This window comes from Pseudorca crassidens, chromosome 8 (genome assembly GCF_039906515.1).
Source record: "Pseudorca crassidens isolate mPseCra1 chromosome 8, mPseCra1.hap1, whole genome shotgun sequence".
NCBI lineage: Eukaryota > Metazoa > Chordata > Mammalia > Artiodactyla > Delphinidae > Pseudorca > Pseudorca crassidens.
The window spans coordinates 78841227-78867759 of record NC_090303.1 but is presented as its reverse complement, the minus strand read 5'-3'; the positions used below and the strand labels follow the sequence as shown (position 1 = coordinate 78867759).

The window sequence follows — 26533 nt, the reverse complement described above, 5'->3', positions numbered from 1 at the left end:
CAACAAGAGTAACTTTATGTTTCGTGGTTATTATTGCTAACGGTTGGTTTATGGCGCCCTATTTTGAAAAAGCTCTCTAACTGACAGCTCAGTGGCCATGATAAATTTGCAGTAAATTTCTCTGCCCCTACCATCTAAGAGTGTTTTACAGAATAATACTAGAAAAATCTTCACTGATTGTGAAGTTCAAATGTTTTTTAGAAATGCATATTTTCTTGAGCAGATGGGGTTTTACCTTGTATAATATTTATTATGCCTTGTATAATAAATGCTTCTGCATTTACACTGTTGTAGTCCTTACAATTAAGAACTTGTATGTACTTTGGCTGAAAATTATGAAATTTACTAGTTTACTATAATTTATATAATTTAGGAAATTAAAAGGAATCAGTGTTACTAGTTCAGATTTAAAAAAGAATACTAGAGCTCTGAGTTTATGGGAGAGAATTAACAATGTTTTTGTTTTTTCCACTTTTACAACTTGAATTTTAAAATGGAAAACCAATTTTCTAAATTGTATGATAAACATAACACATATCCTAAACACATAATTGATTATGGAACTAATAATCTTGCTAGAGGTGAAAATGGTTTCAATGTCAAGAAATAGCCTATTGCTGAATTTTAAAAATTTACTATTTTCCATATTATTTAAAATAGACATATTAAAATCATACCTCAAATTCTTCAGTAAACCCACTACTTGCATGTAAGTCTGCAACATGCTTTGGAAAGTGCTTTACTGGAATTGCTCCAACATCATCTAAGTGAATAAAAAAATCATGTTGGAAAGGATAATTCAACAGAAATAAATGTGCCTCTCATTTATAGAGATTTATAAAGACGCTTCTTCTAAAACAACTTCAAAGTTCACTTATTCCTATAATCCCGACTGAATTTATGTTCAAAGAAACATTCAGCAACAATTATCAATTTTCTCTATATTTACTTTCAATCATAACCTGCATTTTAGAATTCTGATTTGATCAGGAATCTCTTTTCCTTTCATACTCTAAAGAGAAACTTAATTTTCAACGTTAAGTTACAAATAATATCACAGCCTCACTTCTTATCAATGGACTGCATCTCTTTATGGATAACTTTCTTTAACATGAGTGGGAGTTGCCTGCAAATTCTGGGGAAAAAATGTAGAAATAATATATTTTCAATTTTACCCTGGACTAAACATAATATATCATGCAATTTCAGTTTTATAAAATTGTGCAGTTTAATGCCTCTCCGTTAAATAGTCAGATGTTTACATTTGAAAACATTTTTTCCTTCTTTCTATAAATAATAGAAAACATTTATATGCAGACTATTCATTAAGGATAATGTCAAAAACCTTTGGGACTTTTAATCTGTAAAATTTCAAGAATTCTAACTTGAAAATATGCTATGTAAACAAAGTCATTGGATCTGTTAATTAATTGTGAAGGGGCCAACTTATTTTACCTGGTTCTGTTTTTTTTTTTTTTTTTTTCCTGGAAAGACTTTCTTAGATTAAACATATTACTAGTTCACAGTGTGCAATTTCACAATTTCCTTCCTCTGACAAGGAAACATCAAACACATTTCACTAGAACCAGTTATCTACATCAACAGATGTTCAGCATCTAGGCCATTTAATATTTTTAAGCTTCAGTTGCCAAGAATTTGTTGATTTAAAAAAAATTAGAATCCATCTGTTCTCTTTTAGATGAGTATACCTGAATACTGAAATTGAATTAGCGAGTTAACCTTAAGAAACACTAGACAAAGGTGTAATTTCACCTTCACACCTACAGAAGGATCTTGCCTAGAAGTAGCTTTTATAATTAGACAAGAAAACAGAAATAACTTGTCACATCTAAATCGTTAGTTCTCCTAGTAAAGCTTCGTCAAAACCACGGATATTATCCTGCACAGCTAACCTCTTTCCACAAGCAAACTGACTACTTCTCATTTGCCATCATGTCTTTTGGTAATTCTTTTACGAATTGGTCTGCAAGTAAAAGGAGGAGATGCCCTTGAGCACCTTTCTTCCAAGAAGTAGAACAGGGGATTCTGGATTTCCTGGACAACCTGATTTTGGATTATTTTATTTATTGTTAATAATAAACTGTGTTGGACTTTGGATAATGGTATAGTTAATTTGCATACCCACGCTGACAGGATATGTAGAAGAGGTATGTTTGAAAGTGAAGGGAACTAAACACAACAGATCACCAAGAGCAACTGGTCTCAAAATTCTAAATATGTTAATGAGAAATTGTGCTGTACTAAAAGAAAGAATTTTAATATAAACTAGAAAAACAAAACAGTGGTGGTTAAAGACACAGAGTTGATAGAGTTGATAAAAGAGGTAAAGGAGCAAAACACTTATTCCTATGCCTGCTGCAAATTACAAGGAAAATGCTTCTCTTCTTTATTTTTGTTTTTGAAATCATGAGACTTCAGGAGATAACTTCATGTAGAATTTGAGCCTCAAGCAATAACATATGGCATCTCAGACAATTTAAAAAGAGGCTTCTGTACAAAGATGTAGAGTGGAATGTTTCCATTTGCTTTCCCTGGTTTGGTGACTCTCCGTGTCCTCGTCTCGTCCTCTGTCCTCCAGTTCTGCTTCCTTAATTCGCACATTTCTAGTAAACTTTTTTTTTTATTATTGTTAGCACTTTTCATTCTGAAATGTTATAAAATGTTAATTCATAAGTGTCTGTGACCTTAGTTACAGTGTGAACTCTAGGGTCAGTAAGGGTCTTAAAATGACCCTGGTTAATTCTTGAATATTGTTAACTAGGTAAGTTCTGATAAAACAGTTGATGTTTTCCCAGGGACACAACTGACATTTTCACTTAAAGTATTTCCGGCAACCATGCATTCTTTGTGCTCAAGTTTTTCTTGTACCCTCACCATTTTAAAATTTCTTTTTTTCCCCGTAATGTAGTTAAGAAACCTTTTCTCACATACACTCAGATAATCAGAAGGGAACTAAACGTTATCCTTACTTTTGTGGGTTTTGTCCTGTCCATCCTTACTGCAATGATTTAGTCTGACTTTTGTTGTTTAGGTTTCCATTAAAGGAATGCAAATGACTGAAAGTCGGCATTATTCCTTACTGATATCTTATTGCTATAAATATTTATGTTCTTTAACATATAACATCTGAACAGCTATAAATTATTTTGCCACATTACCTGTATGGTTAACACTGTTCAAAACATTTTTTTTATTAATTACTTTAAAAATTAATTAATTTATTTATTGACTGTGTTGGGTCTTCATTTCTCTACTTGTGGTGAGCGGGAGCTACTCTTCATTGCGGTGCGTGGGTTTCTCATTGCGGTGGCCAATCTTGTTGTGGAGCACGGGCTCTAGGCGCGTGGGCTCAGTAGTTGCGGCTCACGGGCTCTAGAGCGCAGGCTCAGCAGTTGTGGCGCACGGGCTTAGTTGCTCTGCGGCATGTGGGATCTTCCTGGACCAGGGCTCGAACCCGTGTCCCCTGCATTGGCAGGCAGATTCTTAACCATTGTGCCACCAGGGAAGTCCCAAGAATGTTCAAAATTAACAAGAACGAGTTATAAACCTGAATGCCTGATACATAATATTTTGGGCAACACAAACATTTAACTAATCTACATTATAGCCATTTGCAAAGTACTCCAATAAGGAAAAACCTTCCAACATCACACTTTTCATTTAACATCTACCAGCTACTCAGGGTCACACTTTAAGCTATTACCTGAAATTGGAAAGATAGGTGTTGGAGGTGTGGATATTACTCGAGGGGATGTACTGTCCTCTAAGTAAAAGTGTGCAGTCTGGAAACATTTCCTGGAAAGAAAAGAAAGCAATTTATACTACTAGCTGGCATGGTCAGCAAGACAACTTCCAAGATGCTTAAAGATTATGACAGAAATCTCCAGAATTAAAACATAAGTGGAAATCATCTACTTATCACCTACTTTTACAAAACACCGTTATTAGAGAATTTTATAGCCTCCAAATTTATCTCAGCTTTACCTGTACCAGATGAAGAAGACTGAGCAGATATCAGACATGGTAGAAGCAGAGATGACACTTGAACTTGGCAGTTGGTGCCAAGGAGTCGGACACCTCCATGCCCTAGTTACTCTTCCACTGTTGCCGTATACCAGGATGTCTTGCCATCTTGGACAGGACCAGAGTGGAAAAGAAAGCCTGTCCAAAGCTATTTTCACTCAATATTTAAGGGACCATGCCGTTCTGAGGATATTCAGCTGCTAGCAAAAAGCAGCAAGCTATGACCACGTAGAAATGAAATTCTAGTGTGGTAACATTTTGATGAAAAAAGAAGGCAGCTTTATATTATAAGTATGATAATGCAGTAATAACAAAACGAGGTGAGGAAATAGTGAGCATATAACCAAAAACAGGGGTGATTTTCTCTCCAACAGAGCTAGCCTTGATGAGAGTTTTGAGAATGAATATATTTGGAATCAACGACAACCGTGACCTAAAATGTCACCTGAATCTATTTTCATTCAGATAATAAGAGTAACATCTCTCACTACAAACAATTGAGAAGAGCAAAGAACCAACTGCTGCTGTAAACTAATGCAAATGATCCTTAATTTAAAAAAATTTTAAATTAATACTGCTAATGACACTCTTTGATGTGGGTCATTTAATTTATTTGAAGCATTACTCATGAGTGGTTAAGTTTAAACGGAAAGATCTGTTTAGGGGAAAATGCCAATCTCATTTTCCATTTAAAAGATCCAAGCGACAGGATATTTATCCTAATGAGCTTTAACGTAACATTTGTTCTTACATGACACACTTCAATTTGTGATATTTTTTTCAATAATCATTTTCCTGCACATAATTCTTCAGTGGCTTCCCACTGGAATTACAATGATATTCCATTATTTCAGCAAGGGCTATAAGACCCTCTGCCACCTGGTCCCCTCGAACCCCAGCGGTTTCATCTCCTACAACTCCTACCTGCACCCACTAGGCTCTAGCCCACTTGTTCTTTCTTTCTCCCTCTAAGAAACCCGCCAGGATCATCTCAGGGCCCTGGTTCTTGATGTTCCCTCTGGCCACTTGCCTCTTTCCCATCATTTATGCATTGGCTAAAATGCCACATCCTCTGAGAGTCCTTCTCTGACCACCTGAGCTAAAAGTACCAGCCCTGCCAGCCAAGTCACTATTCTTCCCCCTTTTGTTTGCTTTGTGGCACTTATCACTATCTGAAATACTTTATTTATATATTTGTTTATTCATGTTTCATAATTTTAGTTGGTCCTCCCTCACCAGAATGTAAGCCCCCAAAGGGCAAGGTACTTGTCTTACGGCATTGTTAGTCCTCAGTGCTAAGAATAATGTCTGGCATGTTGTAGGTGCCCTGAAATATTTGCTCAATGAATTCACTGCTATAATTATGAATAGTACAAAATTATATAATGTCACAAGCCAAAAAAAAAAATTCAAAGGCGACGATATGCATAGCAAAAAACTAGCCCTCTGCTGTGATGTTATAACCTTTAATAATCAAGCCTGTGAGAGCATAGATAACTGACAGAACACAGGAATGTCTTCAACAGAGAAGAGGTGATGTAGGAGGTAGACGAGTGGATGTAGAATCAACTGCAATGTGGGGTCAAAGGGACCCTGAGCGAGGTTCATATCCTGGAAAGGTGAAAGAGCATGGCAGACTAATGAGAAATGGGAAAGATGAGGGTCACAGGTCTCATGATAAAGAAACTATCCTACTGAAAGTCCACATTTGAGCAGAATTGACACCAGACTGGAGCAGGAACTACAGGGAAAGTGTGGCTTACCTGTGTAACCACAGATGTAGTATTTCCTGACACACTGATATGAAAACACTGGATTTGATACACCTGCTTTTAAGATCACTGAATTAAAACCTCCTTGATTCCTCTAAAATACGGTTACACAAGCCGGTTGAAAGGGTTTCTATTTATTTTTCAATGAATCTTAAAGTTGTAAAATACCTTAAGGGACCTAGTGCAATATGACAGCTGATACAAGAGTCCCTTCCCTAGCATCTCTGACATATTAAAAAGACCCAGTTTGAATACCTTCAGTGACAAGGAGCTTACTTCTTTATGAACCATCTTTAGTTACTAGACATTTCTTGTACTAACTCAAAACTCCATCTCTTGTAAGTATCTCCAAATGGTACCCAAAGAGAAGACCCTCCTTTTCCAATGTTACGCCTCCTACTGTTGATATTTTTTTTGTATCGAGCCCCAAATCTATCTCCCTGTTACTTTGACATATTGGCTCTAGTTCTGTGCTTTACAGATTTTTAGATTATAGTACCCCAAATCTTTTAATACCTAAACCCTACCTATCTGCGGTCCAAACCTTTTTTGACTTTTCTCCTTGAAGTTTATATCCAATAACACAAACATGTTGTAGATCATTGAACATGTCTTTTCCTGCTCTAACTCAGTATTTCTCCTCCCTCCTTTAAACATGGTTCTTCTGACCAAAATGCCTCAGTCACTAATGTGCCATGCAAACACTTCCTTTTTAAAGACAACTCAGTGGTTTCCTCCCTGTGAAACAGCCTCTCATTTCCTAAGCAGACTCTTGCACTCCAGTTTCTGTTTCTACTATACCCAACGCAAATCTCCATTCACACTCACCTTAAGACTGCTTTGAAAAGTATGCTTAATTAATCCAAGGATGACCTTCACTTCCTGGACATTATTCTCCATTATTTTATTTTAAATATTTTAATTAATTGGTGGTTATAGTATTTTGCAGTATATTTGTTTTGTGCTTTTATCCTCATTATGTTTTTTTTTTTAAAGATGGGGCCATGTCTTTTGATTTACGTAGACTCAATTTTTAATACAATGCCAGGAGTACAATAGGTATTAAGTGTTGAATGATTAGACGGATTTCCAGTAGTAAGTAAATTCCACCAACCACAAAGTATTAGGCTGCATCCTAGACTTCTTGCCTACCTGAGCCTCAAATGAGATTAACCTAAAATTTCAAAACATTTGGGAGGGAGAGGTGGAATACGTAGCTAGAGAAAAATGAATGGATAGACGGATGGATGGATGGATAGAGGATGTGTCTGAGAGAATGGGAAGAAGGTAGCATCTCTTAGAAGAGGAAAAGGTAAATTAAAACATATTAGTACAGCGGTTTAACATGTTGCTAATATTCATCATAGTATCTGGGTATATACCAGCTCTATACTTTTCAGCTATGTAATCAAACATTCGTTGGTTTTAGAAAATAAGTGGTCTTGTAATGATACTTGCATTAATAAATAACAAAAGAATCTTATAAATCATACCAATAAGCTTAAAAGTGGGAAAAATTAAAATAGTACAGGATAAATTCTGGATGAAGATCATCTGTACATGGCTTAGGTACCCTTTATAGTACAGTCTTACCTAGGAAGTGACATTCTACTTAAAAGGCAGCATGGTACTGGGAGGCCTCCATTCTGGGTTGGTAGCTACTAGTGACCCACAAATTTAAATGTAAGATCAAGAGAGAATTCATATTGCTTCTCTTCCCACTCTCCCCAGCCAGAACAAGTGTGTCTATGGAAAGTTCTGTTCTATATAGCTTTTGATGGAGTGCTGTTTTGTTGAATATAGCCTTGGTATTTTTCAGATTCTAACTATTAAAAAAGCTCTCCAAAATGTACCCTTTGTTGTCTTTAAAAAGAACTTTCTGAAAATATTCCTTATGGAAGTAATTTTGCGTTTTAAAACTTATGATTTGGCTCACGTAAATTATACCTTAAAATATCTGGAAAATAATTTCAAGGCATATTATTTAATGTATGACAAGATTCAATATCTAATGGTCCATCTGTTCTGTATCAGCAGTGAATGTCTTCACGTCTATGTGCTAAGTGTTGATAACTATGTCTCCTGCTAATTTTCAGTCAGCCATGAGGAAAAAAGTGATGACTGTTTTAAACGTATAGACATAGGTCCTATCAATCAATGTTAATCTGATTATTTAATTTACACCTTTTCATCACAGTATTTAGAATTAAAAGCTAGAAATGTGTAATTATGATTCCATTTTTTTGGATCCTTATACAAAAATGAAACAACATTCATCATGCTGTATTCATCACAGAGACCCTAAAGAAAGTCTGACTGCAATCTTAAAGATGATCTTTCCCCGCAAATGGTAAAAAGAGGAAAGTTTCATTCCTAGATGGGTAAGTGACTTGCCCAAGGCCATATAACAAATGTCAGGAAGAACTGGGAAAGGGATCCAGATTTATCGCCTCTGATTTGTTCTGTCTTCCTGCTACGACATGCTTCTTCTCAAGGTTTACACAAAACATGAGAGACCGAGTTAGATAAATTAGGCAAAAGAGAGGATTTATTATACCGCTTTGCGATTATTTTTTCTCCTCAAGAATTAGGTCAGAAAAGTGTTTTAATATATAAACTGGAAAAACGTATAAGGACCATACACCTGTTAGGACTCTTGTTGGTATGCCATTCGATTTTTAAACCTTTCTACAGGCTGTAGTTTCCACAAAAGTCGAAAATGTTTCCATATTGGATAGTGAAATCATATTGCTCACAAATGCAGCTACACTGGAATTTGAATAAGTCACACAAACCTTGAAGAATGCACTAACATTGTCATTAAGTCAGCAAATACTACCCCTCGTGTATTCGTGTTACTGATCTAAAAAGTTACATTTGGAAGTGAATCAACTTCAAATGGTTGTGAGTTGGACAGATATGTGAAATTTGTAAATTGGTAAGTAAGAGTAACAAATCTTATCAGGACATTTGATAGTTAGATATAAAATACATACATAAAACCCTAAGAGTGCTTATATTTTATTTAATTAATTATTTTTTTTGCGGTACGCAGGCCTCTCACTGCCGTGGCCTCTCCCGTTGCGGAGCACGGGCTCCGGACGCGCAGGCTCAGCGGCCATGGCTCACAGGCCCAGCCGCTCCGCGGCATGTGGGATCTTCCCGGACCAGGGCACGAACCCGTATCCCTACATTGGCAGGCGGACTCTCAACCACTGCGTCACCAGGGAAGCCCGAGTGCTCATATTTTAAACTAACACTCTGTACTCAAGTTACATAAGACCCTGACTGGAATGCCCTTCTCCTTTAGCTCCTGTTTCTGAATCCTATCCAGCTCAAGCCTGACATTTTACATTCACCCTGCCCATTCTGGCTTATCAAGATCCCTTCTTCTCTGACCTCTCTTAGCATTAGAGATTTCAGCTGCCATGCATACACTTTTGTGTAATTTTTTATAAATTTTGCATGGAAAATTCTTTCCCCTCAATAAGCATAAATTTCTTGACAGTGGTGATTCTCATTCATTCATTCATTCCTTCTTTTATACTTTCCCATAGTAGTTCACAGAGTACTAGGCACATGGGAAACAGTCAATAAACATACTAAATATTTTTGAATAAACTGAGAGAATATATTTTGGAATAACACAAAGAGTGATGATATGAACTTACAGACAGAGGTTGCTAAAAAAAAGAAACTGATTATAAATCTTCTGAACAAAATTCTCTTTTAAAACAAAAGTATAGAGTTCTAAGCTATATCCTTTCTTAGTTTACAGATATGATTCCTTATATCATCATAAAGTTCTTGTTTTCCAACAGACACAGTTATAACAGTTATACTGATTTACATGTGTCCCTAGTAATCTTATCACTTTGCAGTGTGTTCTGCTTGCTGTAGGATGGGAAGCTTACAGTGGGTACAATTTTCCTTGTCCTTTAAAGGTTTCAAGAGATTATTGATAAGAATGAAGCTATATCTCATCTTCAAGGCAAATTATAATGAATTTAAAAATCCCATCCATCTTAATATAGTCATTTATTTTCAAATTATATTTTAATGCTTCATTTTTACTTTTGTGCATGGGTTATCATTTTTCGTATTCGTATGCAATTGATATGTATCTTGTACAAAATCCGCTGCTATATATAAAAGTATATTTCACTATATCCAAAACTATGTTTTCTAAAATAATAACTTCTAAAGTTATAACAGCTGGAGCATTTAACTGAGAAGCTTAGATTTATATTAAATGCTATGATAATGTTTGAATGCTAATTAGATGAATATGAAAGTGCAACTGTCAAAATGCTGTATTAAATATTAACTGAAACCAAAGTTCCTCCATTTCGCCTTTAATTGTTTGACAGAAGTATGAAGAACAGTCAAATCTTTTAATATTATGTCTTCGGATTCACAAATTCACCTTACTCATAGTTACCTGGATAAATTAATGGTAGCTCTCAAGTAAAGGGATTTTTGAATATGCTTTGAAAAGCATTCAGGTAAAACAAAGGCAAAAATCTGAGCTTTATGAAATGCATATCCAAAACAAACACTCAACTTACCTCCAGTAGATGAGAATACCCACAAGAACCACTAGACAGATAAAAGTCAGGGCTGACACGATCACAAGGGGTATAACTGCCTTCTTCTCGGATTCCAACCCCTCAGCTAGACCAATACGAGACTCATGGCTACTATTACTGGCCTCTGTAGTCGGAGAAAATTGAGAAAGTTGATATTTAAGCTTAAGGAAAAGCACATTTTTCAACCGAATAACTGCAATCTTCACTGCTGTTGCTTACCTTTAAAATTTCGACTCTATGAGACAAGCAAGGTCTATGATCATAAGCTAATTTAAGTAACACAAAGCTTAAAAAGTAAGGCAGGCTATCCAGCTGCAAAATAAGTGAGTCATGGGAATGAAATATACAGTGTGGGGAATTCAGTCAATAACTATGTAATATCTTTGTATGGTGACAGATCGTAACTAGACTTATTGTGGTGATCAGTTTGAAATGTACAGAAATATCAAATCACTATGTTGTGTAACAGGGACCAACATAGTGTTACAGATCAATTATACTTCAAAAACAAACGAATAAACTCACAAAAAAAGAGAAAAATAAAGTAAGGCAGCCGATCAGAGCTGAAGAACTATAATATCCCAACAAAGATTGGCAACCTAGAGGTGCCATGGCAAGAAGTATAATCTTGCCTTGAAAAGCTTAGTAAAAGGGACATGAAAATATTAAAATAAGAAAACTATTCAGTTTCTAAATAAAATGATCAGGGAAAACAGTGCTACTTACTGAATCACCACATATAATCTTGATTTCCCAAAATTAATTGTAATGGAAATATTTTTAATCCCACAGTTAGGTAAATAGTTAGGAGCAGTTAATAATTTCATGAAGAGAGGATCTTAGGATAACCCTCCTTACATTAGGATAACACTTCAATCCAGCAAACTGTTTAACATTTAAATGTAGGTTGCTTTTAAGATGTTATTTTGAATGCCCTTCTTACCAACTGTTTTTCTTTAACAACAATAAAAATACTATTGCATGTACATTGAAGGAATGCACAGATCTAAGAAATTCTTTTTAAATACGCAAGTGTAAATTTTGAAGATGTCTAAATTCTGTCCTTTGGTTAATTTTAAAAGATGGCAAATAACTATCTTTGTGACCAATCAGGTACATTATTATTCTAGCATTTTCAAAATCACTGCAACTGAAGCTATCATTCTGAGTTGTTAAAAAAAAGTTTCAGAACTGCAGGGTGTCAGTGGCCAGTCACAATTCTTCCCTTTTACTCTGAGGTGTGTGCAGTGTGAAACCAAGATGATTGAACATTAGAACCATTCTACCAGGATGAGACGCTGACACTGCTACAAAGTAACAGCCCTTATCCTGTCTACCTGTAGAACTTCTGGAATAACGAAGTTTAAGCCCCTCATCAGAGTCTACATTGCCTCCTACACATTTGGTACGTCTGGTGCTTTTATACCAAGTATCTTACTCTTAGTGATATGAGACAACAGCAATCTATTTAATTGAAAATATTATCAATTTAGTTGAAAATATTTGAGAATAAATTTGATAGTCACAAATTCATAAATATAGCATTGAAATATATCTAACTGGAGAGAACTTAAGAGTTAAAATGATAGCTTCCTTCTGTAAGAAGAGATGATGCAGAAAGGGTCAAGAATTTAATCCACTCATATAGGAAATGCATCTATAAGTGACAACCAAATGTCCCAAGATGTTTGTTTTTATAACTATGGAAGGATTTGCTAGAAAAAAGCAGAATTCAAAGTTGTGACTAGAAATAATAAAGCTGTATAAAAAGTGGGAATATTGTAAGTCAATATTGTAACCCACCCCCTTAGCCATATATATATATATATATATGTAAGTCAGTAATCAGTAAGTCAACTGATCCCTGAGCTGTAGTTAATATTCTTGTGAGAGAAGGCTGAACTTTACCTTTTATTATGTTAATCATATGCTCTGGTCATTACATATTGTAGGGAGACTCATCTAGAAGCCTAAATAATCTGACGGTGAATGTACCGGTATTTTTAAAAGAAATTTAGGAAAGCATCTTGCTTTATACACAATTGTCTTTACATTGTTTCCTATTGTAATTATTGTTACCTAAGTAGAAAGTTTGTGGTTAACAAAGGAAATAAGCCACTTAGCAAAGTCCCTGGTACCTAGAAATTACAAATGCAGGTTAGTATTATTGTCTATTTCAGTCATACTTGAAGTGTGTCCCCCAGAATAGCAGCATCGACATCACCTGGAACTTGTTAGAAATGCACATTTTCAGCCCCTCTCCAACCATCCCAAATCTACTGAATCAGAAACTCTGTGGCTAAGACCCAGCAATCTGTGTTTTAACAAGTCCTCTGGGTGATTCTGATCCACATTAAAGTTTGAGAACCAATGATGTACATTAACTTACATGCAGAGTGAGGTTATATAATTATACTGGTCTTCAATTACCACAAATATTCACTGCAGTATGTATATAGGTGTATGTGTATATATATATGTATCTAGATACATACATATCTCATTTATATAGATGTATGTGCATACATATATATGAGATATGTCTGATCGAATATGTGATACATATGTAAGATATATAACACATAAAACATATAACAAATTACCACATATATATCATACACTCTATATACATGCACTATACACACACATGCACACACACAGAGTCCTGTATATAGACTTTTCTCATAAGTTCTCTGGGATGTCTGATTTTAAAACAAACCTTTTAATTAGGGAGTTAGAATGATAAATCCATGGTAATTACATATAATGAAACTTAGATATTTTATATAAGATGAGATACCACATGAAAGTAGACAATCCCCTGGCTGCTTTGTATATACTACAATGAGGAACAACTAGTTATACTGATTTTTATATTCATTAGTTGACACCAAATATCTTTTTGGATATGGCTCCTTAGTGTATATGAGTTACCTAAATGATAAGACAAAAATGTGCTAACAGACAATTAGAAAACAAGAACTAAGATTAATATTTTAAAATTCACTTTGAGAATAAAACACTAGAATTTTGGTATTACAAATTAAGCATTATACATATTTTATTGTTCTCAATCATGAAAACGTAGTCCCTAAGAGACAGACACCAATGACACATGTTTCCAGTCTCAGTTTTTTATTAACTCCCTATGTGACCTAGATCAAGCAATCTAGTATCTTTGGGACTCAGTTTATGCATTCATAAATTGCAGATACTAATATCTGCCTTATCTATATTATTTTGACGAGCATGTCTTGTAAATTATTCTACATTCTAGAAGTAGGTAATAAAATGATAAGCTTCAGAATTAGTCTATATGCATTTGATAAAGAGGCATATTCAATTATTGGATAAGACAGACTACATATTTTTTTTACAGATATGTTTTAAAAATAGGCAAGAATTTCCCCCTAATCCTGTATGATCTTATTTACTTCATTAATTATGTTACTTGCTGCTGTCAGATGTTATATTTGTATTGTTTTCCTCATCAGTGGGAGAACATACTCAAATTAAATAAATCTAATTAGTGCATTGAAGAGAAATTGCTAACTTTTAGTCAATAATTTAAGGTTTGGCATTTTACAGTATATATAGTCTTTCCATAACAGCATAATCTAGCAAGAACATACAGATGATGTCACTACCTAAAAAGACAGAAAAATGGATGGATTCCTGATGTTTTATTTCTAAATAAATCTAATAAAAATTAAAAAAAACACAAGGACTATATTTGAAGCCAGATAACAATTCATATACATGGCAACACTAATGAAATATGGTGATTCATGAATTCCTTACTCATTTTCACATAACAGAATGTAAATGTTTAAACTGGAACGAAATGTTAAACAGGTATCAAGTCAGAATGTAGAAAAACTTCTCTATCAAAATGTACAAACTTTTAATTGCTGCTGCACTGAAGGAAAAGTAGATAACTAATTCAAGGGATGGAAATAACAAAGAGGAAAACTATACTAATGAGATTGTTGTCTATGTTCTGGATTTTACATACCTACTTTTATGCAACAAGAGTGCAAGATTTACTTTAGCCTATCTTTTGACTTACTGTTGAGATTTAAATATTTTCATTGTTGATTTAAAAAATGCCTTAAAATGTAACAAAAGCAAATTATAAAACTCTTATGATCAATGCAATGAAATTATCTAGTATTTCATATTCTTCATGGTTTTGAATTTCCCCTTTTCTCTCCCATTGGCATCTAAAGCAAACATCTGTATTTTATATGCTGCAAGTAATCTGCTCGAAGAAACATCTGGCTGATAAATTAATTTGCATAAAATACATTAACAAATGAAATGCATTTCTACAGAAAATGTTCTAGTATTGTACATCTTGTCATACAATACCTATACACACTATGCATATTAATGGCCGTTATTTAACTTCTTAGAAAGGTGTATAACAGCAAGTATAAAGTAGAATGTATTTTGTTAGTTCACACTGCCCTCTTTAGGCAACATTAAGGTAATCAAACAAAGACAATTTTTAAAAATTAAAATCTTAAAAAAAATCTTACCATTAACTCTCAAAACTTAGCACTAGGACTTTTTTTAAAGCCCCCAAGCTGATGTGGATGTGTAATGATCTAACTCCTTTCCATTGGGTGGGTCAGAGAGAGGTGATACATATATCGTATTATTATCAGTTTATAATTCGTTTTATAATTCAAGAGAATTAGTTGACAACTTATTTTAGAATATGAGTAAACCTTAAAATTAAAATCATCTAAAACACACTCCAATCTATCATTTAAAAAGCAGTGTACTGAAAATGTATTATGCACACAATAATTGCTCTCACATGTAATAGGTATCTTGCAGAATACGAAAAAATTGACAATAAATAAAATCACCTTATCTATTTTGGAGAGTGTTAACTTAAGGATCGAAACACATTGCGTATGCATTTGCAATAATGAGTAAAATCATATTTTAAAAACTGTAAATTGATTTGTGAATATCTTGATTTTAAAAAATGATGGCCATTTTACCAAACTTCTCTTCCCACGATTTTTCTATTTTTTGAGGCAAAAGGCCACCACACCTCAATCTATCCCTTGGATCCATAACTAACCTGCCTCTGAAATGTTGAATACTTCTGAGTGCCTGCTAGTAACAGTCGGTGTTGAGGGCTGTGGGGATCCAGGAGTTATCTCTGAGTCACCTGCTTCCAGGACCCCATCACCATCTTTTTCATTAATATCTGGAAAACTGAAATCTGTGGAAGTCTCGTTATCATTAAGGCTATCTGAGGTGGCTTGCCCTGATCCACTCTCTTCATCGCTTGTAGGAACTGCCCAAGCTTTAGATTCTGGGCTGAAAGGAAGCAGGGCATTACCAGTCTGAATGTCATTTTCCTGTTTTCCATCACTGCGCTTCTGGGGTGGCACATTTGTTGGTGGTGATCTATCAGGACTTCTGTCCACATCAGTCTGACTGTCTGATATTACACCTGTGACTTTATTTCCTTCTTCAGAATTCTCAGATAGTGAGTATGAGACTGGGTTATTCAGATCCACAAGATTGTTTTCCTGGGTGTCTGAATCATTCATTACCTTTTCCTGTGATTCTCTATAGGAGGAGCACGACATACACTTATTTAGGGATAAGCCATCTCTATCTCTGCCATCATAACCATCATCATCGTAATCATCAGTATCACCATCGTCACCACCACCCACTAAATCAGCATCAGATCTGGCACTCTGAGTCAGCTCGGAAGTTGTTCTAGAAGGAAACAGCAACTTGGTTGTGGTTACAGAACCATCTTTGTTGGGAGAAATAACTGAAATGGAAACATACACGTTTCCTAAAGGGACAGAATGATCAGCAGTTACAACTGTATCAGAAACAACTGTTGGAATACCAGCCAATACCTCATCAGACATAGAACCCTTGGCAGAGGTGAAGACTTCATCAGAGTAAACAAGCTTATTTATAAGCGCATCTGGTGGTGCATCAACTGATAAAACAGGAGTAGCAAATGCATGCCTTCCTTCCCGGGGGGTGGCCTGGTTAAGCTCCAAATTGGCAGTTTGGAACGACTCATCATTACTGTACAATGAAGGTACCGCTTGCTGGGAACTTTCGCTTTTAAGCAAAACTGGTTCAAAATATTTCTCACTTGCGTAAGAAATGGTTAAACCTTGAAGTGAAGCAGCGTGCATATTAGAAGTAGGCGATACATCAGAGACTGGTACAGATGTAGCGTGCAGCGTGTTTTCCCTTGAAGCGGAATTTGATGCCATGAGATGCAATATTGTAGAACTAATGTGATCAACCTTGGGGGTTTCAACCAATATTGGATCACTAGGCACAGCTGGAAGAGCAGTTTTAAGCAACGTGTCAACATCAGAAGCCTGAAAGGAAGGTTGCAGCAATACTTCAGTATTAAAAGAAGCTGAGGGCTCATGAAATAAGAGCTGAGTTGAAGGAGATAACATTTCACTAGAAGCAGGGTCAGAGGATGCTGGCTCTGAGCTTGCGCTAAGCACAGGTTTAAGCGAAGTATCACCAAATGCTTGAGACACAGCGTGTGAAGACTGAACTGGAAAGTTATTTTCTGGAACTTGACTAATCTCATGATCAAAAACCTTAGTAGCAGTAAAAGCAAGAAGCCCTGGGAGGATGCCCTTTGCGCTAGAAGTGCAAACAGGGGATTCTTGTAAAGACGCATTCAATTTATTTACATTATCATACAGGTCGGGCATGACTGTGCTTTCAGAAGGGTAAATCAGCTCACTGAAAGAAGCAATATGTGGTTCCGTCTCATTTCCATTTATTATGTCACTTTTAGAAAGCAGCTTGTTATCATCCCCAAACATAGATGCTGGATATGTAAATTCAGCTACAGAAACAGGTGAAGACACGTTAAGGGCTGTCAGACCATCTGTGTCAGATAAAAGAAATTCACTATCAGAGGAGGCTCCAGACCACTCCCCATCACCAGAGAGGCCATGAGTAGGCTGCGGCAACGGTGCGCTTGGGGTTACTAAGGGAGACTCAGGCATCGGAACGTGGTTAGGGCTGCTAAGGAAGGAACCCTGAATAGACTCATGCACAGGTGCTGCAGAACTGTAAGGAACACTGAAGAGGTATTGGGAGCCCTCATCATTAGTTAAGGCATAAGAAGGTTCAGGCCCTGAAGAACGTGCATGCATCATAACGTCACTGCTGGACGGTTCAGCTTGAGAAAACATAAGCGTTTTATAAAGCACACCAGGTTCACTACCACCGAATTCCAAGGTCTCTGAGGCAGCACGAGTAGCGGTCTGATGTGACACCACATCAGAGTATGGAGCAAGGCTGGGCTCTAATAGCAAATCACCCCCAGCCACTGGCAGAGAAGCATGCAGGGACACCTTATCACTCTCAAGAGCTGAAGTAACTTGTGGAAGGATTTGAGAAACATGGTGAAACAATTCACTACTGAAGGAAGCAGAGGAAAATGGAAGCAAAGGCGCATCATCATAGGAAGACAGGATGGATTCAAATGACACACCGACACTGGGAAATACAGGCGTAGCATGCAAGGCCGAATCACTACTTGAAGCAGCAGGGGTAGTGTTGAGGATCTGATTGTCAAGCAACAAAGGGGTGACTAGAGGAAAGACTTCACTACTGTAGGAAGGTTGGAGAGGTGTCTCACCATTGTATACTGGTTGAGTTGTCTGCGGGTGTGCCAGGTTGATGGTGGGGACCGAATCGGGTTGTCCAGAGGATGGAGTAAAAGCATGAGGTGTCACCTCAGTTGGGAAGTACGCAAAGGTAGAATAATGTGGCATTTCCATATCTGTGAGCAAGGGACCCTGTGACACCAGTGGGCCTGGAGGAGAGGACTCAGCTGTCTTCTCAGATTCATCAATATCCATCTCGGTGTAATTAGTCTGGAGAGAGCTCTCTCTACCTGATCCAACGTCGGGCAGTGTTGTCACATCTGTGGTACTAGGAAACCACACATTTCCACCAACGGAAGGATCCTTTAGAGATTCTTCCGAACCCGAGGAGGCTGAATCTTCTGAAGCATTTCTCGTAGATTCTGGTACAAGGACATCGTATGTGACTGCCTCTGGGATTTCTGAAGAAGACACAGAGCCATGGGATATGCTCTCAAAAACGAACGGCACAGCGGAGGTTGCGGGACTGGAGCCTGAAGAATCATCGGCTTCCGTACTGAGCTTGAAATTGGTCAATAAACTCTCTTCCCCACTGATATCAGTAGATACCTCTGGAGATTCCATTACAGAAACTGTATTTGAATATTCCACAGTCCCAGACAAGTTCATCTGTGGAAATCTGAGAACAGTTTTAGAGCCATCACTTAAAGAGACTGAAGTGTCTGCCAGAGTGAGAGATGGTAGCTGGGTCGCAGTCTGTGAAGTCAAAGGAACATCTTTTTCTGGGTCTAATTCAGTGACTGGTTGGGAAGTGGAATCTAAGGATGTGTTGGGAATATCCCCCTTTCCAGAGAATTCGCTTCCTCCTGCTGGGGACCGGTTAGTCTTGGCCTCATTGTATTTCGTTCCTACTTGGTTGTAGTTTGTTGTGGTAGGAATCTGGGGTTCCTTTCTCCTGATCTGGTTTGTGGTACCGTCTCTACCAGGATTCACAACAGTGTCTTCTTCAGTGTCCTTTCCCTCTTCTTCCTCCTTTGAAAAACAAATAAGATTTAATGGGACATAAGGAAATAAGAGAAAAATGGAATCTTAATAATATCTTATACTGCATTATGCTGTGAAAGTTCACTTGTGGGATTTTGGGAACGTCACATAAAGCACCACCCCGTAGAAGCCATGACTATCCTATAACCGTTATTATCCACCCTTGAGGGAGAGTAACTAAACTTAATGAAAACATCTTATTTATGGCTACTTTATTTTATTTTATTTGATGAAAGGAAGTAAATCAATAAATACCACAACTTTGAAGACACATTGTAGTGGTATTTACTTACTGAGAGTGTTATGTAACACAGTATTTATTTTCTTGTGTTTATATTTCTCTGTTCAGTTCATCTGGCAACAAGCTAAATAGCAATGAGCTTCTTGTGCTGTGAAATGGCAATGAAACAACTTACTTCAAAGACAAAAGCAGCTGTATATTCAGAATATTTCATTGTATATATTAAGGATAAATCACAATTTTTAAGCCATCATGAGAGGAAGGTTTAGGACTGGAAGAGGTTTTTGGTTTTGTTTCTTATTTTGTTTTAAATACTTTTCCCTGAGAATTTCATCTTAGACGGAGGCAGACATTTTAAAGACAACTTGTCAAAATATGGTTCTAGTACTGGTCATTAAATTTCGTGTCTCCTTTAGAAACACTATTCAGGTGACCCAGTCTTTCATGGACACTTAATCACTATAATGGCCCAGGAGTTATCTGGCTAGAGGTCAACCAAAACCCATGCTTTCTTTTTTTCTTTAAACTGTGCATTTTATAAAACATCTAATCATATGTTTAGAAAACTAAATTGCCAAACGTATCAAGATATGATATTTTTTGTCCACGTGGGACATGATTCTGTAAGTTTGTTAGCACTGCCATCTATTAGACCTCTTAAGGCCATGTGCCTTAAAAAGAGAAAAAAGCTACCGAGTACAAATTAGTCAGTGAGAACGTGACCAATATCAGTAGAAAGAATCTGAATCTTTAACCACGTGTGCTCATGAGCTTTTGTCTCATACACATGGAAAGTGGCCCTGTATGAAACACAAGCTTTCGAGCTTAATGTCTGCATCATTATCCAGAGCTTAATTATTCAGTTGGTTTTAAGTATTTTTTTTTTTATTTTAAGGCACATGTGATAACCCTGAGAAGTGAGTCGTTAAAAATGGATATTCTCTTCGATTCCCCAGATACATTTCCTCACCAGTGGTATTTCTTGATAAAATTTTGCATTGTGTTTGATGCCTTGTTCGCAAGGACAACCAGGAGATTTTATCAAATAATTTCCTGAATAAATATTCCCCTAATCTTCAATCCCAGAAACTTCATGTAAAAGGAAATAAGAATAGTTTGTCTTGACTCGCTCTTGGTGAAAGATACTCTTCTTTCCTTAGAAGTTCTCACAAACACTTGTTTCATAATCTGATCCAGAGTTTCTCTGAGGATCAATGTTCAACTTAGCAATATGGAGTTTCTGAACTCTTCCTCATTTTTGCAAATCTGCATATTTGCCTAGTTTTCTGGTATCACTCCACACTCTTACCCTTTATTAAGACTTTCAAACTTTTTCTCTGCTCTATTCAAATCTCCATTTCCTTCTCTCCTCATTCTCAGCAGATGGCTTTCCTGGTTATAGAGAAAGTAGAAGCCACTAGACAAAAACACACCTCTTCCTAATGTTAAAACATCAAAAACCGGGACCAACAAAATCCACCCCTGCCCCTCTCATCCTGTTGTAACTGAAGAGATGTTCCCCTTCCTTTCTATTTCCTACATTTGCGTTCTAATCCATTCTCTATCATCTTCTCGGGAACTGAATACAACTATTTCCCTCTATTTTGTATTTTAAATTTTTTGCTTTCTTGAATGGATCATTCTCATCAGCTTAAACTCAGATGTCTCCTAGTTAAAAGGAAAATAAAGGAAAATCTCTAATTCAACGTCTAGTATTCATTTTACCTCTCCCCTTCTCTTCACAGTAAAGTTCCCAAAACACATGTCATCTATCTTCTCTATATGATCTGACAATTTCTATCAAATCCCACAGCAACACTGCTTCTCTTCCTCTTTTCTTAGATTCCCACACAAACCTCCTTTATCATCCTGCTATCACAAGCTACGTAGATGTCTATAAAATTGTTCTTAAAACATACTCACCTTTTCTTCTATTCGATCTTTTGGAAAAAAAACTATACACACATTAAACACACATATCCCTTTCATTGCTTTCTTTTCTAGCAGATTTTAGACTGTGAGGTTCAGATACCTCTTAGAATCTGATGAAAGTGATGGACCTTTCATTAATCCCACCCAACTAAGTCTTGTACATCTCTATGAGGTCATATTATCTCATGTCAACATTTCAAGAAGAATATATGATTCATGTTCTAAGATTACTTTATACATATCTGAAACCACAAATATTTTAATGGACACTGTTTCCTATAACTTCTTATGGAGTTATTGTGAACCTCTCTTTCACTATGGTTTGGACTACTTATATTATAAAGGATCACACCTGTTATCCTTCACAACTTCTATTAAAATTTTTTTATTGTAAAGCCTTGATTGTGCTGGAGATACTTTGTCTTTCAAAGTCATGCAGTCCTATTGGAAGAGAATTTGAGGAACATCTCCCAAACTATTCATTTCCATATTCAAGCTTAGAAACATCACTGATACATTCCAGATGTTTGCCAACCTCTATCATTCATTCCTGCATGAATCGATGAAAGTGAATAGTGTTATGAACGGTGTTTGTGTCCCCCCTAAATTCACATGTTGAAACTCTACACCCCAAAAGTGATGGTCTTAGGAGGTGGGGCCTTTGGGAGGTCATTAGTATTAGATGAGGTCATAAGGTGGAACCCTCATGAATGGGATTAGTGCCCTTATATTAAGAGTCATGAAAGATTGCTTCTTCTGCTCTGCCCTCCACCATGTGAAGACACAACAAGAAGTCTGTAGTCAACAATCCAGAAGGGGCTCTCATCAGAACCCGGCAGTGCTGGTGCCCTGATCTCAGACTCCCAGGTTCCAGAACTGTGAGACATAAATGTTTGCTGTTTATAAGCCACTTAGTTCATGGTATTTTGTTATAGCAGCCCAAACTGGCTAAGACAAAAACCAATGATTTGTAAAGATAATTTCTTTTTCTTGCCTTTGACTTGATTCTGGTAATCATTTCTAGGTATATTCATATCCACATGCACGTGCACACATGCGTGCATACAAACACACACAGACACACAGAGATATCTTTAGCTGAGTTCTGTGAACTCTTGATGAAATGCGGACTGGTCATTTTGGTAAAAGAGTCCTTTGTAAGAGAGAACTGCCATAAGATAAATAAATTATTGAGGTAATTATATCTGTGAAAACACAACCTAATTGCTATTTATTACTAGATGGTGGGATTAGTTTTCACAAGTTACCAGCTCATACACACATATGTACTTATGGACAAATTCATACTATCATTAACAACAGAATCTGGCTTTAACATATAGTCTCAGTTATAATGAACAGCACACTTGGGCTTAGGATGAAATATTGAATATAAGACACAAACAGTCATTTTCTCTCTATTTCAAAAATTAAGACAATGTCAAAATTTATAAATATCCTTAGATGCCCATTTACTTAGAGGACCTTGTGCTAGCAACTGACATTTATAATATAAGTAGTCCAAACAAAAATAATCAAATTAAATGGGCAAAAGAATATATACAATTTATACTTTGACTCATATTTATTATCAATCTGTCAATCATTGGTTAAGTTAGTTAAAAATAAACTGTACTAATATTAAGGATTGCTTAAATATTATTTTAGTCTTTTAGAGACATTTGAACATGAAAAAATTTCAATTTGTGGCTATAGTTCATAGCTATCATTATTTTTAAAGTTCACTGTTTTTCTAATTATCAACAAACCTTTTCTATCTCTTTTTAAAAATTATACCAATTAAAGTGTCTTCCAACTTCTTCATAAAAAAATCATGTATATTAATTACATGTCTATCTACAAAGCTCAGCAACTAATCCCACAAACAATGAATAATGCAACATGAACTTTTTATTAATGCAACATCTGAAACCTAACCGGTAATCCAAACCAGACTTCTTAATTTTAAAGCACTTGAATAAAAAGTAGCTATGATACCTTAATTATTTCTTCAGTTCCAATTAATTCAGGAAAGAGGTCAAGTTCTACAAAATTAAAAACAAAATTATTAACATTTTTATTCAATGATTTCAGCCTTATGGGTCAACCGTTGGATGAAAGAGGGAAAAGGGAAAAGAAAGACTGTTAGTTTGGAAAATACCCAAAATAAAAATTGCCCAAAATAAAAATTTTGAATTTCAGTTTTCAAGACTACTGAATGTTACATAACACAACACTACATAAACGTACAGTAAACTGCACTCAAAACCTTCATCTCTATCCTCCACTCCAACTCCCTTCCCTATTCTCACCCTAACTGTGATTGAAGCTCAGAAGGGAGAAGGGGACAGTGAGGCTGATATTACTGGGGGTAAAGAAACCCAAGTAATTTTTCATCAGTGTAGACTTACTTTCATTCTTAGCATGGCTGATAAAAGCATAGTTGGGAAAATGCCAGGGGAGAATTGATGGATTTATTTTCGTATTCAACTACTTATTCCTCAAGGTCCACTTCTGACTGAAGCTCAAGTAGGTCTTTTTATTCTTCAGATTTGGCCTCATACGTATTTGTACACAGGGTACTGCACCAGATAAAAGGAAGAATGTTTTCCAGCAGGTCCAGCCTGGACTGGCAGCAGGAAGGACTGACCGGGGTTAGCCCCACACCTTCTTCCCAGGGATACTCAACTAATGCCATCTATGCGAGGAATATAATGACCAGGATCATTTAAGTCTGATTTTCCCAACTGGCTAGAATCAGCGTATTTCTAGTCCCTGGCTATCTCAATCCTAAAACAAGACCCGTCAGTAAATGTTAGGAAAGATAAGGAGCTGGTTCCCTCTCTCCAACAAGGAATGTAGCCCCACTGCCAAATTACTGAGGAGCTCGAGGACCACTTTTCCTCACTCTTCATCCAAGCTGCATCAGGAAGATGGGAGACAGGGTAACTGTGAGGGCTTGAGCATTATTACAAAGATGCCCTTCTTATGCCTATTATTTTAGAGAATCTCATTCCATCTCCGAAGTTTATGCTCTTCACTATCCTACAGCTGCTTATATTCTATTTTTTATGCCTCTATAGATCCTCAAAGGAAATGCATAGTCTATAGAATTTTCAAAGGCATAACTGAACTAACATTAAATAATTATCACATCCAGGCCTGTTTTACAATATAGACTTTCTTGAGTTTATTTTTATGATAAAATTTCTAGGTATTAAGAAATGTAAAACTATAAAATATAGTTATGTGCCCGAATTCTATTTAGACAAGAACTCAAGTAAAACATAGAAGTAAGCCCAGGCCCCATGAAGATTTAGATAAAATTAATACTCTTGACTATTTAATTATTTTAAAGTTACTTACCCTGAATAATTTTCGATGCTATAAAAATGAAAATATTCACGGGAAACAATCATAGTCTTAAATCTTAACTCTCAATTATTATTTTTTTCTTGTTAAAAGAAGGAATTTGAAAACTTTCATTTGGATCATTAGTGTTCTCCTTTTTCTATTTTTGTCTCTGTGAAACCCCTTCCCACCCCGTTTTTCATGCTCTTTATTCTTTATATTTTTAAATGAAAGTGATTTCAATAGTCTGAAACTGTGTCTCTATAACCTCCAAGGAAACCAGTATATGTGAATTTTAAAATGGGTGGCAACTAAACTGTGAGAGAGAAATAAAAAAACCTTTAATATGATTTTTAAAAAACTACAATTAGAGAAGTTCATGCATGTAAAAATCTCCCATTTCGGCATGTAAAACAATACATAATTTTATGTATCCTTATGTATCCTTTTCATGTACTTTTAAAATAGTTTAACATTAATAAGGGCAAATCATAATTAAATGCCTGTTAAGTGATATATATGTATTATACAGATTTTTCTCTGTTAAGAGGCTACCGAAAAACATCTCAGTGAGAGTCCATTCTCTTCAACGTTCTTACAGAAGTGTTTTTAAAAACTGGTCTAACTTCACCTAACTTTATACTTTTAATGAGCAAAGATAATTCTCTTATTTATTGTCAGGGTTGGGGTGGGGTGTATATAATTATTACATTGAGGACTGATTTTCTTTTCTTTCAGTACTCTCTGTGTGTATTGCATTTGATTAATTTTTATCGTTTGACCAGAGCATAACTTAACTGTATAGATTATGTTTCCTATTAAGTTAAAATACATAATTCTACTCAATCATATCCTCTAACGAGTATCAGGATCAGTGAGTTCTACTATAACTGGCTTTGCTGTTTACCGCAATAAGAAGCAAGAAGTTTCCTTTGGGCCCCTTCAGGCCCTAGGGGCAGAACCTATGGGTCCAAGCAGCGCTTTGACCCTTCTTTATTTCATGGCACACTCATGGGTGAATATAGCACCCAAGTATGGGTGCCTTCGTGTTGGTACGTAAAAACCCACTTTGAAGGATCTTCATTTTGGTTTCCTACTAGACTCAGATCATTTGCATTGACCGAAATCCTGGGGTTGCCCAGGAACACGTTAATAGCCCTGCCCAAAATAATCTAGAAGTGTTTTGCTGAGCCTCTTCAGAACAATTTTGAAATAAAATAATTTTGAAAGGTTGTTTCTATCTCCCTGGAGAATCCGAGCCATAATCCTGGTCTGAGAGCTCATAGCACTCAAGGTCTAGTGCTGCTGATTGGCATGAGGTCTCAGAATGGGTACACTTTGGCCTGTTGTTTTCTTGCAAATAATAACTAATGTTTTAGTGGCCACTGGTCTGACTCAGGCACATATATTAAACAGATAAAAAATTATACTGGTTTACAGAATCTTCTCACTTCATCAAAACAGACTCCATGAAGGATACAAAAAGTCCGATAGTGAAGACTGTCAATATATTTTTTTGACTGAACACTTAAAATTCACATTTATGTGATAATAGAACAAAACCTATTGGTTCGTTCTGGTTTTGTTTTGAGGCACATGCAATGTTAGATTTTCTAAAAGAGCATGTTAGTCACACGTTAACATTCCATAACACAGAAAAGCAACACTGATGTAGGTTGGCAAGCAAGGCTTATTTAATTGTTTGAAGGTTTTAAGCCAAGTTTCACAGTGCAAAAAGGCAAAAGCAATGTCAACTGCAATCTCTTTGAAGTGTGATTTTTAAATATCATTATATAATAACTCCTGTAGTGTAGTATGGTACAGGCTGAATAAGGACAATATATAGTGATTTAACAAAGACAATTGTTATACAAATGAAAAGCACACAATACAGGAAAATGTGTTGACCTAATTCACCAT

At 36.0% G+C, this 26533-nt stretch overlaps 1 protein-coding gene across 5 annotated transcripts in view; it reads right to left on the bottom strand.

Annotated features, from left to right (window-relative positions):
- The window catches only part of PTPRZ1 (protein tyrosine phosphatase receptor type Z1), a 165267-nt gene that overhangs the window by 23382 nt on the left and 115352 nt on the right, over positions 1 to 26533 (bottom strand). For 2 of the 5 annotated variants that reach the window (XM_067746840.1, XM_067746841.1), the window contains exons 11-15: positions 23261 to 23307; positions 15504 to 19077; positions 10385 to 10529; positions 3725 to 3816; positions 678 to 763 (exon numbers count right to left, since the gene is read on the bottom strand). In XM_067746840.1, coding sequence (XP_067602941.1) covers positions 678 to 763; positions 3725 to 3816; positions 10385 to 10529; positions 15504 to 19077; positions 23261 to 23307 — 3944 coding nt within the window. The remainder of the gene's footprint in view (positions 1 to 677; positions 764 to 3724; positions 3817 to 10384; positions 10530 to 15503; positions 19078 to 23260; positions 23308 to 26533) is intronic. The other 3 variants (XM_067746845.1, XM_067746844.1, XM_067746842.1) reach the window with 2 other exon arrangements.